Source organism: Zonotrichia leucophrys, chromosome 2 (assembly GCF_028769735.1).
Source record: "Zonotrichia leucophrys gambelii isolate GWCS_2022_RI chromosome 2, RI_Zleu_2.0, whole genome shotgun sequence".
In the NCBI taxonomy this organism is placed as follows: Eukaryota; Metazoa; Chordata; class Aves; order Passeriformes; family Passerellidae; genus Zonotrichia; species Zonotrichia leucophrys.
This window is the reverse complement of record NC_088171.1, coordinates 36020411-36039903: the sequence shown is the minus strand read 5'-3', so window position 1 is coordinate 36039903 and position 19493 is coordinate 36020411. Positions and strand designations below refer to the sequence as shown.

General features: G+C 40.9%; 1 protein-coding gene across 2 annotated transcripts in view; it reads right to left on the bottom strand.

Moving 5' to 3' along the window:
- Positions 1–340: 340 nt before the first annotated feature.
- PLEKHA8 (pleckstrin homology domain containing A8) overlaps positions 341–19493 on the bottom strand; it is a 31314-nt gene continuing 12161 nt past the window's right edge. For both annotated transcript variants that reach the window (XM_064704563.1, XM_064704564.1), the window contains exons 4-14: positions 18770–18894; positions 17203–17361; positions 16239–16279; positions 15397–15554; positions 12792–12951; positions 12297–12382; positions 11608–11666; positions 10196–10326; positions 9628–9698; positions 8329–8390; positions 341–7412 (exon numbers count right to left, since the gene is read on the bottom strand). In XM_064704563.1, the coding sequence (XP_064560633.1) occupies positions 7215–7412; positions 8329–8390; positions 9628–9698; positions 10196–10326; positions 11608–11666; positions 12297–12382; positions 12792–12951; positions 15397–15554; positions 16239–16279; positions 17203–17361; positions 18770–18894 (1250 nt within the window). In that variant the 3' untranslated portion in view covers positions 341–7214. The remainder of the gene's footprint in view (positions 7413–8328; positions 8391–9627; positions 9699–10195; positions 10327–11607; positions 11667–12296; positions 12383–12791; positions 12952–15396; positions 15555–16238; positions 16280–17202; positions 17362–18769; positions 18895–19493) is intronic.

The following is a 19493-nucleotide window of genomic DNA, read 5'->3' as shown; positions in this document are numbered from 1 at the left end:
TGCCTGGTTGCTGCCATTAAACAGAGGGACTTGCCCTTGCTAGAGTGACATGACTGGGTATCACAGATCTGCTGTCAGGTCCATGCTGTCTTCAGATGGAGAAAGAAAAGGGAGAGGAAAGGGATTTGTCCACCCAGGTTAAGGTGCCCCAGTCCTTACCCGCATCTCAAGATGACCACACAGGAGTTGCTGAAGTCTTTGAAATCTCTATGGAAGACATTCAAGTCCAAGGATAAATAATACATGTAATTTGAAAACACAAATTCCTCTCACCCTGCCCAGCTGGGTTTTGTAACTACAATCTTCCCATATTTACACTGGCCAAGGACCCACAACCATGTGCCAGACACAGCTTTTATTCTCACAGTCTGAACAGGCTTCACGTGTGTTAACATTCTTCATACAAAGATACATACAGGCAGTTTCTGTCAACCAGAAACATACTGGTTTTGACTGTTCACACAGTAACCATAACAAATGGAGTCCTGAAGAGCACTTTAGGCCCTATATTGTAATAAAAGAAACAAAATCCATGCAAGGAGAAAAGGAGATTTAAAAACATGCTTATTTAAAATAAGTTTATTATAATGAAATAATATAAAAGTCTGTCAAAGTCTTAAAAACGCTCCAAACAAAGAGACAGACGCTGTAGATTTGAGAGATGATGCAGACTGGAAACTTCAGAGTATTTCAGACTGAACTGCTTATGACAGCACAATTTGTGCAAAGCTTACACTGAGAGAGGTGATTTGGGGGGCGTGAACAAGCCCTTAGAATTCAGTAAATTTAAAGTGTGAGGCAATATACCTTCTCTTTGTCTTTAAATGTGTTTCAGTATGTATATGTTTTACTATGCAAAGTAAGGCTTACATAAAGCTTAGCTTGACATTGATAAAAATGTATGCCCAAAACTGCCTTGAAAAAAAGAAAATAGGAAAGGAAACCATAAAAGCAAGCTGCCTTGGTTTTCAGTTTAATTATTGTATTCTGGAATGCAATTTACTCATATAGTTTCAAGTAGACATAAATCTCAAACTTTCAACATGGCTTTAAATAAAGGAATCAATAAATTTTGGACACCTTGAATGCTGAAATGCAAAAGAAAGTTGACATACTTAGTGTTAAGTAGAAATAAGGAAATGAAAACAAGGAAGTTTCATATTTAAAAAATCCAGCTTTTGTACATCTGAAGTATGTGGGGGTGAAATCTTACACCAAGAAAGGGATATTAAAAATGACAATCTAAGACTGCATTTTGAAGAACTGCATGCCAGTGAGATGGTGCACGTGTGTGTAAGGAAGCATACGCCTATGTCATAACTTCAAAGCAAGTGCTTTAATCCTTGTGTCAACTGTGAGCAGCATCAGCTAGGGCCTGGGTTTGCTCAGAGCCAGTAAGTGCACTATGACACCCCTCCTGCACAAGGGAGGTTTTGTATTGCTTGGAGCAAGCAGAAGTTTGCAGGGTTTGTTCACCAGGGGGCTACGGAAGGCATCAACAAGGCATGAATTCAGTTATTTCACACTGCTTTTTTTTGGTTTGTTTTGTTATCTGCACTATGCAGGCAAGAGGAGAGAAATAAGTACTAACTAAAACAACAAAATAAAGCAACAAAACCAAAAAACTTTGTGCTTTCATCCCTATGAGGCAGAACAGCCAAGTCTGAAATGCCCCAATTTACATTGCCTGCCAAAGAATTAATTTCTGAATATCTGAGTTTATATTTGCATGCCTTACAAAACATCCTGCTTTGCTCTGACAGCAACAGCTTTCCTAGCAAAGCAGATGACAATGGATAAAAAAAGGAAAGACAGGTGGGGAAAAAGGTCAAGACAGCCAGGTAGGAACAGGCTAATGATCGTCCTTGGTGTCTGAAAGGCAATTTAAGCTTCCCTAAACGTTATCACAAAAGCTGAAGTGACAATGAAAAGAAAGGGTGCGGAAGGTGCAGCATATGGACACATGTAGCAATTTTTCTATAATGGCCCACACCCCTTTGTCAAAGCAGGCTGCAAACACCTGGGGCAGGTTTTGGGCATACTTTTTACATGTCCAACCAACTTAGCAACACCTTTCAAACAAGGAAAGATTTCAAAAGCAAACAGCTGTAACTTAAATCCTAATGATGCTTTATAAAAAGCTTTCAAGTGAAGGTACATGGCCCTTAACTTTAAATGCATCTGTTAAAGGGAGATCCACAGCACAACAGTGTCACGATGAGATGCTTCAATGACTCATTATGTTTACACTAAAGCACTTGAGTATACAGTTCATATTCTACAACTGTAATGTCACAGAACTTCAATATGGAACTGAGTATGGTGACTTTAAATAGCAGAGAGGACTCCAGAACACAGCTTGTTTAAAAAGAAAAAACCCCACACAAAATAAATAAAATAAATAAAAGTATCTGATTGCTAAGCAGAACTCGACTGAAATTGAGCTCTGCTCTGATGTCAATGACATAATATGACAAAGATGTGTTCATGATCTCTATTCAAATATGCTGACTGTGATTAGTCAGTACTACATAGCACTTCTATCAGATTGCTTTGGGATTTACCATGTCTCAGCAAGGATGCACACTGCACAGACACTGCCTGTCTCACATGCTGTATCAGACTTCTACGCTCAGCTATACTAACTTCACAAAAAGCAGCCTTACTCCCCCCTAGGCTAAGGCTGTGATTACTCTTATTTCACCTTGGGTAAGTAAAATCCCTGAGAATATGCAACTGTCAGACACTGAAGGAAACAGCCAAAAGCCTTTCTAAAGGAAAGGGACGCAAAACTTCAGACCAGCACAACTCAAGAAAGCAAAGCAGCTCATGGTGAAGTACAGACAGCCAGGGTGCTGTTATCTGAGAGTCATGTGGATGTCTATCAGTGCACAGGTCAGTTGTTTATAAATGTCAGCCATTAAAAAAAAAAACCACAACAAAGAAAACAACCCTAACTAATCAACAAACCAAACAGATGAAACAGAAAACATCGACCTTCTCTCCAATTCTAAATTTGAAGGCCAAAAATTAGTTGCTTGTTCTCTACAATTATTCTAATGCCATCCTCTCTGCTTGCCAAACCGACACCACAGAAAAAGACAGTGAGTTGTCCATCAGTGCATTTGCTTCCACTTGGTCATGGCCTACTACACCCTGAGAAGTGTAACTTGGAGTTCAGCTCTGCAACACGCTGCATGGGTTTCTTTCTCAGTGGTCGTTTGACTGCAAAGATAGCATTCAGAAGTCTTGAAGTGCTCAACGCCCTGCAAGAGCAGTGCATGGAGAAGTGCAAGTTTTGAAGGCAAGGAGACCTTGCTCAGTTCATTCTCTGCAAGGCCCCTGTTTAACACAAGCACAGAGGGGTCTCCTGGAGCCACGGTCTCCTAAAAACGTTCTCAAGCACCAATTCCAGAGTTCAGATAAAACAACTTCACACAAAGCAGCAAGATGAGAAAGCCTGCTCTGAGGCAGGATGCCATGCTGATTAGAGAATATGTAATGTGGAACACTCTCCCTGCTTGGACGACACAAGAATGGTAGAACTTAGTAACTGGAGCTAGTGGCCCAATGAAGCTGTTCTTTGCCTACAAAATAAAGGCTCCTGACTTTTTGAAACAAATTTTGCATCTGATGAACACCCAACAAACTAGTGGTTCTCCTGCTAGTTAAAAAACAAACCAAAACAAAACAGAAACCCCAAAAATACCACCAAACACTCTGATCTGAATATACTTTCCCACTACTGGAAAAACTTAAGAGAAAAAGGAATTCAATTTTTTTTTGTGATCTGACAGTTAATTTCTAGAGAAGAGGGATCTCTTCCTGATCTTCCCATAACCCAGCTGATAATTTGTGGAAATGTGGTCTCCATTATCTTTCCAGACCATTCAGCTAAAAGCCATTACAGTGAAGTAACAGAACAGCTGAAAACCATGAGGAAACTACACAGGGTGGAAAGTTGGTTGTTCTCCTACAGGGGTGGTTTCTTTGGATTCACGCTTAGAATTAGCAGACAACCAAATTCCAAAAGCTCTTAGCTTCATTTTTAGCACTGTGACTAGTGAAATAATTGAACAGAGCTTTGGTCAAAAGCTTTGACTTTGTACTCACACACATACTTAATTTAAGAAAATCCACAAAACTAAAACCTGATTCCTTCTGATCCCTCTCAAGTTCCTAGGAACTAGAGATGGGTAAAACTCAGAGAAGATGACAGAGCAAGAAGTCACACTATTTAAAGAGTCTCCTGGGAATCTGGAGAGGTCCCAGCTGACTGGAGGCTGGCAAGCATTGTCCTGATTTTCAAGAAGGGGAAGAAGGGCCCTGGAAATTACAGGTCTGTCAGCCTCACTTCAGTGCCAGGTAAAATCATAGGAAGGACCATTCTGGGAGGTATTGAAAAACACCTGAAAGACAATGCAGTCACTGGTCACAGCCAGCACAGCTTCATGAGAGGGAAGTCCTGATTGTCAAAACTGATTTCCTTCTACGACAGCCCACTTAGTTACTTAGGAAAGCCAGCTGATATCATCTTTTTGGACTTCAGCAAAGCTTTCAACACTCACAGTAACCTTCTGGACAAGATGTCCAGCACACAGCTCAATAACCATGTTACATGATCAGAGAGCAACTGGCTCATGGGCTGGGCACAAATAGTTGTAGTGACTCATCAGGCTGATGCCCTGTTCCCATTGGAGTTCCACATGGCCCCATCCTTGGCCCTGTGCTTTTCAACATTTTCATAAATGACTTGGACACAGGACTGGAAGGGATGCTAAGTAAGTTTGCCAACAACACCAAATTGGGAGGAGCTAAACTGAGATTCCCTTGAGGGCAGGGAGGGCCTGCAGAGAGACCCTGAAGAATTGGAGAGGGGCAATCACCAAATCTGAAGGTTAGCAAGGGCAAGTGCCAGATTCTGAATTTGGGACAGGACTGTCCTGGTTGTGTGCACAGACAGGAGTGACATGCTGGAGAGCAACACTGCAGAGAGCTCAGGGTGTCCTGATTGATAGCAAGCTGAATCTGAGTCAGCAGTGCCCTGGCAGACAAGAGGGCCAACCCTGTCCTGGGGGGCAGACACAGCATCGCTAGCTGGGCAAGGGAGGGGATTGTCCTGCTCTGCTCTGAGCTGGGGTGGCCTCACCTCAAGTCCTGGGGGCAGTTTTGGGTGCCACAATATAAAAAACCCATTTAACCTGTCAGAGAGTGTCCAAAGGAGGGCCACAAGGATGGTGATGGTCTGGAGGGGAAGCCTTATGAGGAGGTCACTTTGTTTGATCAGCCTGGAGAAGGGAGACTGAGGGGAGACCTCACTGTGGTCTCCACCATCCTCACAAGGAGAAGAGAGGAACAGACACTGATCTCTTCACTCTCGTGACCAGTGACAGGATTCAAGGACATTACACAAAGCTGAGTCAGGGGAGGTTTAGGTTGGATACCAGGCAAAAGCTTTTCACCCAGAGGGGACCGGACACTGGAATAGGCTCCCCAGGGAAATGGTCACTGAGCCCATCTGAGTTCAAGTAGCTTTTGGACAATGCTCTCAGGCACATGGTGGGATTCTTGGGGTGTCCTGTGCAGGGCCAGAAGTTCGGCTTGATGATCCTGACCCCTTGGGTCTCTTCCAACACAGCATATTCTATGACTCTATTAATGTCTAATTAGAGTCCTGCTATCTTTCTTTATACAGTAAGTTTGATGTTGGCCTTTTCTTCAAGTATCACATGCTTTTCTTAAAGCTCACAATGCTAGGTTCTTTAGAAAGGATCAAGTATTCAGTGTGCAGAGGCTCCTGTCACAGAGCAATGCAGGGCAGCAGGTCTGTAGTACATTTATTTTACTAACAACACTGGTTTTAGCCTAGCAAAAGCCAGCACTACTACTGTGAGTATGGCAACACTGCCTTGTGTATATAACACTGCCTTACTAATTCTAAGTTCCTCATTAGCAGAGTCTTCACCACTCCTATACATGAGTTAAACTCAGCTCTTTGTACAAAGCCATCTGAAGCCCAAGGTCAACAAAGAGAGACCTGCTTATGCCTTGAACTGGAGTAATTCACAGACAGCCTTCTGCTTGGCCATCAACACAACTAGAAATTTTGCTGCTAACAATGTCACCAGCTAAAAGGAGTTCTTCACTATTTTAACAGCAGTAATGCTAACAAACACATTTTTATCTGTATCAGCAAAATGGGAAAAAGAGGAAATCTTTCTTAATTTTTAGTCACTTCTAAATAATTTCAAAATTCAAGATCTGTAATTGGTCCCATGTTTAATAGCTCCATCACAAATTTTAGCTTCCCGTATACTTTACTCATTTCAGGTCCCCTTGCATGTAGTTTCTGCCCATAATGACAGTTTAGGAAGGATTTTAATGACATCTGCTTTTCAAACTGCTAGCTGTACTCAACTTAAAAGCAAGTATTACAGTTTTGCATTAATTTGATTCAAAAAACCCCAAAAACCTAAAAGGTTTATATGGCAGGGAAGCCACAGCACATACTGGGAGCTGGTCAGGGAACACAACATCCTGTTTGGAAGTCTAGACCTTGGGGCCGCTCAGACCACCAGCCACATACACCTGTGGTGAAGATCTCTGTAATATTTGGATTAAAATGTTTATTTAATTTAATAAATATCTATGCCATGCAAATATATTATTTGCATTAAAGAGCTTCAACCCAAATTGAAGGACAAACTCACCACATTTTAAGCTGGTGTTTAGCTGTCCTTCTCTTCTGCTACCAGGGTAACAATAACTCTCACTATCCTCCTACACCATGGCAGGGAGTGGGCACAGGGAATGGGAGAGTCAGAGGCAGCAGCACCTGCCTGGGTGCCAAGTGGTGACACAACAGCTCTGCTGCATGAGCAGGTCTCTCCTTAGGTACAGCAGCAAAGGCCAAATTCTACTCTGTTACTTTTATGAGGTGAAGAGAAGAGGAGGTGCACAGGCAGAAGAGAAACAGTCAAAAACATTCACCACGGACATAGTTATGATCCAAAGAGAGACAGTACCTCTGCATTTAAACGCAACACAAGCCTAATGAAAATATAAAAATCACACATACCCTTCCCCCAAAACATTCAGCACCTTTCCCACCTGAAAAGATACAATGAACAGAAATGATGTCCCAAAACCAAAATGGAAGGAATCTTTGTCAACAGACACAGTCCCTGAATTTTTAAGATGTGGTCTTGCTGTAGTTATACCACCTCATCTGACTCCAAACCATGTACTTCATAGAGAGTGTCCAAGATATTTAGCTGCTTTTCCATGGCTGGTAAGTAAATGTTGAGGTCCCTCTGCATTCCTTTGTAAAATGTTTCTTCCTGAGGATCGCACTCATCTACAGACAGAGCTGCCACAAAATCTTCATACGTTGGAGCTGCCCTTAAAGCTAACTGGGAGAGGAAACAAAACTTTTAGATTTGCAGCATAGAATGGGAAAAGAAATACAATTAAAGCCTTGAAAAACTTCTAACACTTCCCTCTTTGCATTTAGACTGCATAGCTTCAACTTAATCACATGTACATGCATATATTGAGAATTTTAACTAGAAGGGAGGTTAACTTTATAAAATATTATTTTTTAATTATTATTTTTGTGTAGATCCCCAGTTAAAGATATCTTCAGAGATGCCAGACTTTTAGAAAGTGTTTGTGCATCATATTTTATATAAATACATTGGGCACATCAGAAAACAATTAAATACAAACCCCATATAAAGTACAGTTTGTCAGGGGAGCTTCCAACCCAGTGTTACACACCATCACTAAATTCTCAACATGCTCTTTAGAAAGCTCTCTCCAACAATTCTGCTCTTCTCAAAGTCATGATTGCCTGGATGAGGTTTTCATTTTTCCTTCTGGAATTTCAGTGATAATTTTCCAATGACAGACACAAGGGGGAGCTGCCAGACTGGACGAAAAATTTCCTCTCTCCAACTCCCCACACACACTGTGCTAACCCTGTCTGAATGCTCTTCATATTCAAAGCGAGATCAATCTTCAAAAAAGCACCTCAAAACCTCTTTTCTTCATTTAACAGCCCTACAAAACTGTGCTCAAAAGCACATAATTAAAAAATTGTGCATGCAAATGCAATCTGCTTGTTTCATCTCTGGAAATCAGGCCCCATCCTGAAAGCCCAGTACTAAACACAGTGAAAGCCACAATCCTCAGTTTGAAAATAAGGTCTAGCAAATGAGTCTATTAATTTTAATACTTAGAATTTTAACACAGTTTATTTATTACACACAATATGAGATCACAAGGACAAGACCCCCAGTTCTGTCAGCAGCCAAGATAAATACTCACAGCGAAGACCCCGCGGACAACCCAACCATGGTGCTGCCGTAACGTCTTTCCATAAGCATTGTCTTAAAGGAAAAGAAAATAAATCAAGAGATAGATGTATGACAGTTTTAAGTTTGCATCACAAAGAGAACACAGAGCTTAGAGATGACTATTCAAGGGTATATTCCTGCTATTCAATGTAAATAATGGCTGTTTCTGAGCAGACTGAAAGGAGATGACAGATTTGGGATTTCTGCACTGGGGTCTCAGCTCCCCTGTCAAATCTCCTTCAACTCATCCACAGCAAGTAAGTGTTCCAACAGACAGGAAGGCTAATGCAAAGTCTAAGAAAATACTGTATGGAGCAAAATTCCAACAGTAAACCAAAGCTGCAGTGGTGGTACAGATATAGAAGAGCTTTTCAGGGGAAGAAAGCAAATGAAAAAGTAGAAAACACCAGCAGCATGACTCTGCTGCAGACACAGAGCAATTACAGGAGCAGTTCAGTGCTGAAGCCTTCAGACTCAGAAGGTCCAATAAGGGCCTAATCACCTTCCATGGTGTTTAACACCCATATCTGGGAGCAATGTATTTCAGCCTCATTCCAAGAGCTGCTACATACTTCAGTGTAGTAGTTTTTTTTACTAATCCTATAAGGCAATTGCTTTGCTGTGTAAAAGAAGATAACATAAAAAGCTTTAGAAAAGCTGTTTTGAAGTTGGTTTAAAGGATTATTACAACATTATACTGCATGCATGTAGAGAGGGTCTTGCCCAGGAGCAACCAAGTAAAGTCTAAGAGGAGTTTGTATTTTGTTTTGTACTTACTGTGGTCAGTAGCTTGACAAAGAAAGTGTCAGAAATTGTATACTTGGGAAAAAATCCTTCTTCTTTGTTAAAACCTCCCTTCTAATTCATGCAGGCAATTCACAGCCAAATTGGCAAAGAGGTGATTTCCAAGAATGATGGCCAATCACACAAGGAATTAGAAAACTAACAAAACAGCAATTATACATTTGGGAGCGCTCCCACTGCAAACCAGTAGAGAAATTTGCATGAGTCAAAGTACTTGACTGTCTCCTCTGCCAAAAGTATGCCAATTAAAGGAATCTTTATTTGCTAATGAATTACATTTACTAGTTATCTAGTAACCCATCTCAAGGCAATCATTTTAAAAAACTGCAGTTTTCAAAAATCTTATGCCTTAGAGATCACTTTCCTCATCAGCCACTGAAGAAAAGACACAGGTTCTAAACAAGAAGGAAAGTAGTCAAGCATGTGAATTTAGAAGCAAATGAAGAACAAAGCAATTGGCACTTACTCAGAGCTGTTTGGATATTCTTCTCCCCATTCTTCACTTCTGTCAAAAACCCTTTCAAGAACTTTAAACCTCTGCCAGGACGAACCCATGAAATAAAAAGAAACCATGTTTATAAGAAAGTAATCCAAAGTATAACAAAGCCCCCAGAGTTGCAATACAACTCCAAAGTGCAATAAAACTCAGTATTAAGGGGCCAATTTCAATCTGAACAAAATTGCAGCCACCTCCTCCAGCCTCTCTCCCAGTCCAAGGGAAAAATACTTTGCTAAACATTTCTGCTGCAGCTTGAAATCATCTGCTTGATGCCCTAGCCAAGAAGGATCAGTCATTCACTGTAACTTCACTTTTACAGGAAAAAAGTTGGCCTGCAATGTTTTTCTCTGGCCTTTTGGCAAAGTTGCAGTGATACAACCACAGAAAGCACATTAATCTTGAAGCTGGCCAGTTTGGATTGATGGAGCCTGTGGCAAGTAACCAGCCTGCCCCACGTACATAAGATTGCACTGGTGAAAGGCTCCTCACTGCACCAGCAGTTCCCAGTGAAGGCAGCTACAAGGCCATTCATTACCTTTTCAGCCACAGGAGAGCCTCTGTAGCAGAGTTTCTAACTTGTGCTACACCTGCATTCACTTCATGGAGCACAATCTTCTGAAGGGTATCAAACTCTTCTTTGTTGGTTATAAATTTCTGGTTTATTTTCTGGAAAGAATATAATAGGCAAAGCTTTAGGTCTTTTAAGGCCCAACAGGAGCTTATAAATATCCTCTGTTTACCAGGACTCTTCCCTGCCAAGAGACAATACAGATTCCCAAGGATGTCACACACTCCCCACGGCACAGCATGGCTGCTCTGACACCCTGGGCATGTCATCCCTGGGCACACCCCAGACACATCTGGCTAACACAACCAAAATAAAGCATCTCAGCCAAAAATTTACATGGGACCTACCATTTCTGTCCAACAAAATGCTTGAAGTTCCCATGACATCCTTCCTACTGGAGGAAAGGAGTTAATTCAAACTGCTCTTCAAGCAAAGTCTCATTTGCCCAGAGCTTCAACTACAAGCCAAATTTACCTTCTGACCACTGCAAACTCTCAATATTACACTTAGCAGTGCTCAGCATGCCTATGGTTCAGTTTATTCCCAAGTTTCTGTACACAACTCCTCACGCAAACAAAAGAGAAAATATATAAAGGGCACACAAACAGATTTTTCTTCTACATTGAAGGAGTAGCTGCCTATCACTTGGTAATAAATATTCTATGGTTTCGTTCTTTAAATAGCATTCTTTTCTCTTGCTATTTTCAGTCTTCCAGTGGCTACCTTCTAGAAGATAAGCAACCAAACAAATCTGATTGTATACAACATTCCTTAGCACACACTCAGAAGATATATTTTGCCTTTACTTCTTTTTTCTTGAAAGAAAATGCTACAAAAAATCTTGCTATGAACACATTTTGGCACATAACTAGTATTTCAAAGGTTCTTCAAGGTTCTTCAGAAGGTACTTGAAGCTGGAAGAACTTCCAGAACAAGAACGAAGCCTGCATGGGTTGCCCCAGTCTGCTGAGAAATTGCTTCTTAAACTGCTTCTCAATCCTACTTGATTGAGCAAAGGGGCTTTTCCTCCATTCCCTCCATTTGTTTTACAGGTTAAAGTCAACATTGCTAACATCACATCATGACTTATAACCTATACAGCTCAGGATCAAAGTCACACTCATTAGGTGTAACAGATGTTTTACTTGGCAGTCAATCAAGTATTTTATAAGTTTGCACACAAGTGGATTTATTAAACACAGCATGTACTGTCAGAACAGAATTAGGGGCATTTCAGTGTTTTAAGCTGACAGATGGTAACATTATCAAATATTAAATAACCTTCCAGTACTGACTCCTACCACATAGATTCTTGAGCACTCGGGTCTAAAGTAGATATTTTGTTTAAAAAATGAAAACCAGTGCTAGAAATTAGTTACCTTGATGTTGCCTACAAAATCCATTTTAACTGGAGCAAAAACAGTCGGTCCCAGCTTGTCTACGGAAAAAAAAGAGCCAGATTTTAAAATTGTCTCTTTTTCCAGTTCTCATGTTTTAGTAAAAATGAGTTTCATTTACTCATTTCACAAATGGCAGGAAAATACTAAATGAATGACAAACTGATCTTTTTCTCTGGTATAGAACTAATCCATCCCAGTTGCTACACGTGTTAAAATTCTCTGACCTACAGTTCAAAAGTCTTCTAAAGGCTGCAGGCTCACAGAGCCACCACATCCACTAGATGGCAGGGGTCAAGCTGGTGGGGGGCTGTGCTAGGTGAAGATCAAAGTCTTTGGAAAAACCAAATAGAGGGTACAGCTGATGGTGTGCTGTCAGCTGTACCAGACTGTAAGGCATCTATGCTGCTTTTCTGAGGGGGAGAAATTGCTGTTCCATAGAGACACCTAGATTGCCAAACAGCTTATATGTGGGTCCCATCTCAGTGAGAGTGGATCCTCTTTAAAGCAGAGGGGTAAGAAACATGTACTGGTACCAGTTAAACTGATTGTGGTTATACTGGTTCTATTATTTCACTTTAGTGCAGAAACAAATTTTCCAACCCGACTGCTCCACCTTTGCTTGCTGCTAGCAGCAGTCAGAAGGAGTCAGAAGAAAAGCAGCTGCTTACCCAGAACAGGCACAATTGCGTAACACGACTCCAGGAACTCCTCCGTTGGTATGCCCTCCTCCTCCCGAAGCTCAATATCACTGAACCTGGTGTCCAGGACAAGCAGAAAATATTGTTACCTTAACTGTTCTTTTTATGTAACTGCCAAAAGCAAAATTAGATTTCCTGTCTGAGTTATTTGCATAGAGGGAAAACTTAGAGACATGAAACCACCAACATGGCTTTTGTTTTACTATGTTAAAGTAATTGACTGCAGAGAACATACTTTGGGTGGTGTGCAAGCAAGGCCTGCAATTACAAACAAGGAAAAACCTCCCACTTAACTCTGTACAGCTAATTTTACAAAAGATATCTTCTTCCAATTACTGTGCTGTAGGCAGTCCTGTCAAATAATCTCAGTAAATACAGCTTTACAGACAGAAAAAGTCTTAAAAATAAGTCAATTTAAGGCTTAACATTAAGTTGCAATAATCCTTTTAATTGAAACTGTACTACCTATTGCTCATGACACTGAAGAAGGTAGGAGAATCATTTTCATTTCTTTCCTCCTCACACAGAGTCAATCCACTTAAAGAATTTGTTTCTGACTGCAGCATCTTGTGGGCACCACATCCTTCTACAGCTTGCAGCTTGTCCTCTCTATCATCTTTAATGCCTAACATTTACAGGAAACAAAAGAAAAGTTACATACACATATTGTTATTACTTTTCATCAAAATGCCTTTCTATTTGAAGGAGGGCACTTGGACATCTGGATAATGCAAGTTTAAAAGCATCCCTGCCAGCACCACTGCAGGTTTGGTAGATGCTCAGACCACATTTCAAGCAGTCACCTCCCATTTCTTTCAACCAGACAAACCAAGCACCAGGCTGCAGTACAGGTGAGCCCACACAACCTCAGCAAGGACAGTCTTGTGAGAAAGAAGAGCACTGAAGAAGCAATTTGGTACAGCAGGGAGCTGACTCATCTCCTTGAAAGGAAGATTACTTCTCACACGGTTGTAACTTTCCCAGTATTGCTGAAGTGCCACAATGCATTTTCAAAAGCAAAAGAATAATAGCATAACATGTTTACTCCTTCTGACAGGTAAGCAAATTGGCTGCTTAAATGGACACTTATATGCTATCAAAGGTTGCTATGTTCTCCCTGATTTCTATAAATATCTTTTAAAGTTTTCCAAGATCCAGGTATATCTTCCCTACTGTGGTTGGTTTTATTTCTTCTTTCGGGCCAAGTACATCTGCTTCACATAAAGTACAAGGAAGACAAAGGAAAGAAAATCTTTCATATACATCCCTTACAAGGTAAGACCTTTGGACCTCATGGAGAACTTCAGAGAACAAGTAAAGAAGGAAAAATGATTCACAGCATCTGCATCATACAAGCCATAGCTACAGCACATCTTGCTGCCAGACTGTCAAACCAGCATCCAGAATTTCCCAGTGAACCTGTCTTTCCAGGAAAGGAATACTCTCAAGGGTCAGTGAGGATTAAAGAGAGACATGAAGTGGAACTGAGCTTCTGGCTGAAGGGATCAAGCTGCAAGGAACTCTTTTCCTCCAGGTGACAACTGAGAGCAGGCTTACAGCAGTGCCAATTAGTTGCAGAACCACTGAACAAACATGGTGCTGGGTGAAAAGAAAACCCCTCATACCCAGACCAGCCATTCTCCAGCCTCAGACATCACTGACATTCCCAAGCAAAGTGTCTCTGCCAAGGAATGACATAGGTTTGAGTGATGCACTGATCTGCCCTTCACCAAGCCACATAGGCTGGGGAGTAGAGAAACAGCCCAGGTCTGCAGTGACACTGCAGGAGTGCTATGCAAAAACCCCAGGTCCTCTGAAATTTCAAACTCAAACACCATAAGCCCTAAATGACAGAGAAAATTGCTATGGGACTGAAGTACTCAAGCACTTCTAAAGACTGACTGGTCTTAAAAAGGGGGAGAGGGAAGAAAAAGTATCTGAGACAAGGCAGAGCTCCTGGGGTTAGAGGGAGCACCCAGGTACAGCCATCAGCAAGACAAAGCCCATGGGCTGGCTGGGTCAGCCCACCCTCTATGGATGGCCCTGCACATCCTAACTCCTCCCCATACTGACAGCAAAACTCTGCAGCTAAAATATCTATACCCAACAGGGGGTAGCCTTTTCTCTTTTGTGCACAGTAACCACAGTAGCTAAATGACACCAAAAACCTGAATTAGTTTGATGTCCTTGCTTTAGTGCTGTTTTATTGATATTATGCTAGATGGTATCATGTGTGTGTTATCCTGCAGGGACTTGCCATATTATGTAGTACCAACACCAAAAATGGGAAAATTCCAAAGAGAACCCATAAGGGCAAAATGACTATCATCATTAACTTGGACTTAAAAACTACTGCTGACTCACTGACTGCATATTTATGTTTTGGAATAACAGCCAGGCAGAGAAAGCCTGCTCAAGAACAGTACAGCCCATTCAAGAGGATGTGCAAAAATCACATTACATGAAAAGTTATCCAAATTAAGTTCAGCAGCCCTTAACAATATAAGCACATTGAAGGGAATTTTATACTGACTTAGTTCAACAGTATTTCACTGAAGTTGCACACAAATCTAACTTTTACACTATTGCTAAGAAAAAAGGAAGAAATAAGATGCTTTCTAGGACACTCTTAGTTGCAGAAAAAGGGTTAATTTTCTGTAAACATTTGTCAGAGCAATCAAGAGTGACTAAAAGTTCAAGCCCTCAGACACACACACAAAGCTTCCACAGCCTCTTCTGACACTGCAGCCCTACATACCAGCAGGGAATGATGTGTCTGCCCACAGTGCCTGGAGAGCCCAAGCCCTGCCAGCCTTCAATCAGCACCTGGAGAGCCCCAACTTGTCCAAAACCAAATTTTTCATTTCCTTCTCCATTCAGTCCCAAGTTAACCATCAGCAAAGGCAGCAGGAGCTATGCTGAGAAAACTTGCAAGAGGCAATATCAACTAAAAGACTGATATTCCCTCTCCTGGGAGTCAGGGATCAGCAGTCTCACAAGGAGCCTACACCTTCCTTAATTTACACCTACAGAATAATCATTGTGGACAAAAGATTGTGCATATATTTACCTGCCAAATCCTTTACTATATGATCTTCAACATAAACATCACCAGCCCCCTCATTTGTTTCCAAGTTTAAACATTCCATATTTTTAATAACTGCTTGCTCTTGATGGTTGATTTCTGCTTTTACACAGCCATTTTCACAGGGGTTCAATTCCACCTGCCTGAAGAAAGGGAAAGAATAATACTTAGTGCATAAAGCATTGCTTGGTAAGCTTCTTCCTGTGAACACACAAATAACAAGAGAAAAACAGTTGACAGAAGTTACAGGCTGTCACAGGCTGCTCTGAGCAAAGAACTTGTCTAAAATAATAACAAGAATGAGGCAGCTTTTTGCAGTAAAGAGGATTAAAGACTCAATTCAGCTTGCAGAGTTCAAGTATATTTACAATGATCTTTATTAAAAAGGTACATAATAATACAATTACAGAAAAGAAAATTGCAGACAGGTATTGTAACTTGTAGGATATCCCCTCATTAGTACTTTAAAATATACATCCTTGCCACCTACTCCAGGAATCAGTCTGCTCACCATCAATGATTTTTATGAGCTTATGGAGTGGAACCAAAAATGCAGGAGGGAGCACTGAAGTGGGAGAGAGTTGGCTGGTGACTGAGCAGTAAGACACCAGGTGGACTGCAGAGAAAAATGACAGGGAAAGGGCTGATACAGAAGAGACATACAGTGGGATGAGCCAGATCCCTTTTGTTTCACCTGCTTCCAAGTAGGCAGCTCAGAGCAACACAATTCTGCCTGCATCCAGTAAGGGTAGAGTAGCAATAAGGAAAGAACAGACACTACCAAACACAGATTAGACAGAGACTGACAATAGAGACTTCTGTTATACCTTTCTGTTGAGGTGTGACTGGACAAGACAGAGTGCTTTACCTGAAAGATATGGAGGGGGGAGAATACTGTTTAAAGCAAGAAGACTGTATCATGCTTCTTAAACTTCACATTTTATTAAACACAAGTTGGAATCAGCAAAAAAAACCCTCCCTAATTCTCTCACCTGAGGCAGTATAAAGACAAATCTGAAAATGGTGCTACATTATTAGACCATTACAATATTGTAAAGAAAAAAAGAAAAACGAAAAGAAAGAAAATCCGAAGGTTTCTTTCAGAAGGTAGTTAGCAAGTGTCAAGTGAGACACCACACAGCATATGAAAGAGAAACAATGCAGTGAGCTTCCTTTGCAATGTTTTCTTTACTTAATCAAAAAGCTTTGAAAAAAATAGAGGAAACATGAAGCTAGATATCAGGTATGGTGAAGCAATCCCATCTCTCAGATGCAGTCATGCATCTACCTTCCTACATAGATCTTAACTTCCTGTTTGTCAGAAATGCTCCAGTTTTCCATATATAGTTATGGATCCAGGAACCAACAAAGTGCCCTTCTCATTAGAAAGCTGAACTCATCAGCTCCCACTGACATATTAGCACACATCCAATACTGCTGTACCTTAACAGAGTAATAATTGCTGTGAGCTCTCACATGGACAAACCTGCTGCAGAGCCAAAGTATTTTGAAACACCACTGCATGACTTTCTGTGAAACACCACTGTGTAACTTTCAGGCTCTGAAATAACTTTCACCTGTCATTAAAGGTTAAGAGATTGATCACTGCTTATTAAAAAAATGGTGCTACCTCACTCGCAAACCACAAGAAATAGCAGAGTATGTCCACTGTAGGACCAGTAGCTATGATATGGGTAAAAAGGCATTCCCTATTTCTACAAATGCTACTTTTGACAAAAGGACCCATTAGCATCCCTGCTGAGGCTGAGAGAAGAAGATACTGGCCATTACCTTGCTTGTTCTGAGAACTGCTAAATTTGGGGATCCAGGTGGGGTCTGATGCAGTAACTCAGAAGTGAAGGCAGTATTTGCAATCTGCATACATTCTTCAAGAGTCTTCAGGAAAGTGTCACAGGTTGATTTCAACAGAGCTCCCATATCAATCTCACTCTGTGGGAAGAAATCAATTGGAAGAAATAGACTCACCACAGAAGATCAATTTGGAGCAACTAATGTCTGCAAAGCCCCCAGCTTCTACAGCTGTTATTTCTGGCTAACATGAATTAAAATTCAACGTGTCAGCTGCTCAGAGGACTGGCATCACATATTTCTGTGGCTATTACCCCTCTTTTCAGCCTCTCAGTGCAAGCAGCTTAATATGCTTGTGTTTTGAAATCAATGCCTCTCAGTTATCTTATTGCTGTTAGAAGTGCATGAAATACTAAGCCTGAACGTATTCAACAACAGCATTCCAGGAAACACCACTGACAGGAGATATGAAAAATAAACAAATTAAATAGATGTAGAATGATCTGCAGATGATCATTTCAAAAACCTCATCAACAAAAACTTATTGGAAATGACAAAATGCAGAATGAGGTATCACATTGCCTCTTCATCTCTGCAAAGTGAGTTATTGTTGCTGAAATGCTTTTAGCAATAAATCTTTGCAGTTAAATGCCAGTAAGATCAGGGAAAGAGTCTTCCCCCAGATGCATGAAATATGAGCAGGATAAACACCACATTACAAGCCAACACCTGTGAGCTGCAAGTTCTAATAGTGCCTTTTAGTCATTTGTACACCACATCATGCTTCTGCACTGTCTTTTAATTCACCTTACACAGTTTCTCAGGTATCTTTACAGAGATGGTTTGGACACCAAAACAGAGGTTTGATCAACCTTCAGGTGTTTTGCCTGCTTGTTCTGCATCTGAGGACCCATCTCTTCAGTGGGAGGCATCCTGGAACTCCACACCAGCTTCTCTAGCAAGGGAAGTGCATTCTTCTTCACACATTTCTCTCTCAAACCAAGGGGCAGATCATGGTCTTTAGGAGATCCCTCTTAAATGAGGCTTCTTCGGTCACACAGATTTGCAAGGTTTGAAACTTGAACTTAAGTGAGGCAAACCAAGCCTTCTTTATATCACTTTTGCTCTTTTTGTGGTCTGCAACATCTCTTGACCTTTTAAAGGTTTTGGATGTGTTTTGCTGAGCAGGATATAAATGACTCAGGCAGAAAAATGTGTGCTTCATGCAAATTATCTTTTTATAAAAGATCTTTTGCTTTTTTTGATCCACTGTAAACACATCACCTACAGGGCTGTTACTGTCTAGATCACAGGTACCAGATCTCATCTCACTACTTGCTAGCCCAACAAAGGGCAAGTCATTTGCAACAATATAGTAACACTCCATTTAAACAAGAACTGCTGTGTGAGCACTTTATTTCCCCCAGGTTCTCTGCAGAAGGAGGTTGCAACATTAAGTAACTGTGAGTGAATACTACATTGGGTATCCAGAAAAGCTCATGCATCCAAGACATTACACATGTGGTCTATAACAAAAATAGAGCTGTACCTCTGGTTCTGACACACCAGAAATGCTGGCTTCCTTTGTTTTATGCACTTGCTGAACAAGGAGGTTACAGTACAGTCTAAGTTCAGACATTTTGGTCTTCAAGGCTTCTGTGTTTTCAGTGAACTCTGAAAGTTAAACAAAAGAAAAGTTAAATTTACTGTATCTAGTGCAAGGCAAGTACACAACATTTGGTCTTAGGAGGCCTTTTAAATAGGAAGAAACCCTACATATAATATGCTTTGTTTTCACAAAGTAGTTTAAGCTGTAAGCAATAGCATTGTTTAGATAGGGTCGTAGGTAGGAAACACTGGACATAAAAGATGCACTCTATCCAACAGAAAGGGATTAATTTAGTACAGATATCCTTGAATGATGGGATGGATGAGATTAGAAGACATCTTTGGAGACCAGCTAGTCCCGCTCCACTGTTCAAGGAGAGTCAGAGCAAATTACTCAGGTCTCGTCAGGTTGTGAACAGTGCCAAGGATGGAGACTACACAACAACTTCTGCGCAGCCTTTCAGTGCTCCCTTGTCTTCACAACAAAAACATTTTTTCTTATGTTTCAGTTGAGTAGTTTGTATCAAAATTCATGCAGATCTTCTCTTGTTCATTCAGTGATAAGACTCTGGCTCCATCTTTTTATGCTCTCTCACTAGATATTTCCTTTAATCATCTTAGCAGCCCTTTGCTGGACTCACTCCAGTGTGTCCATATGTTTCTCA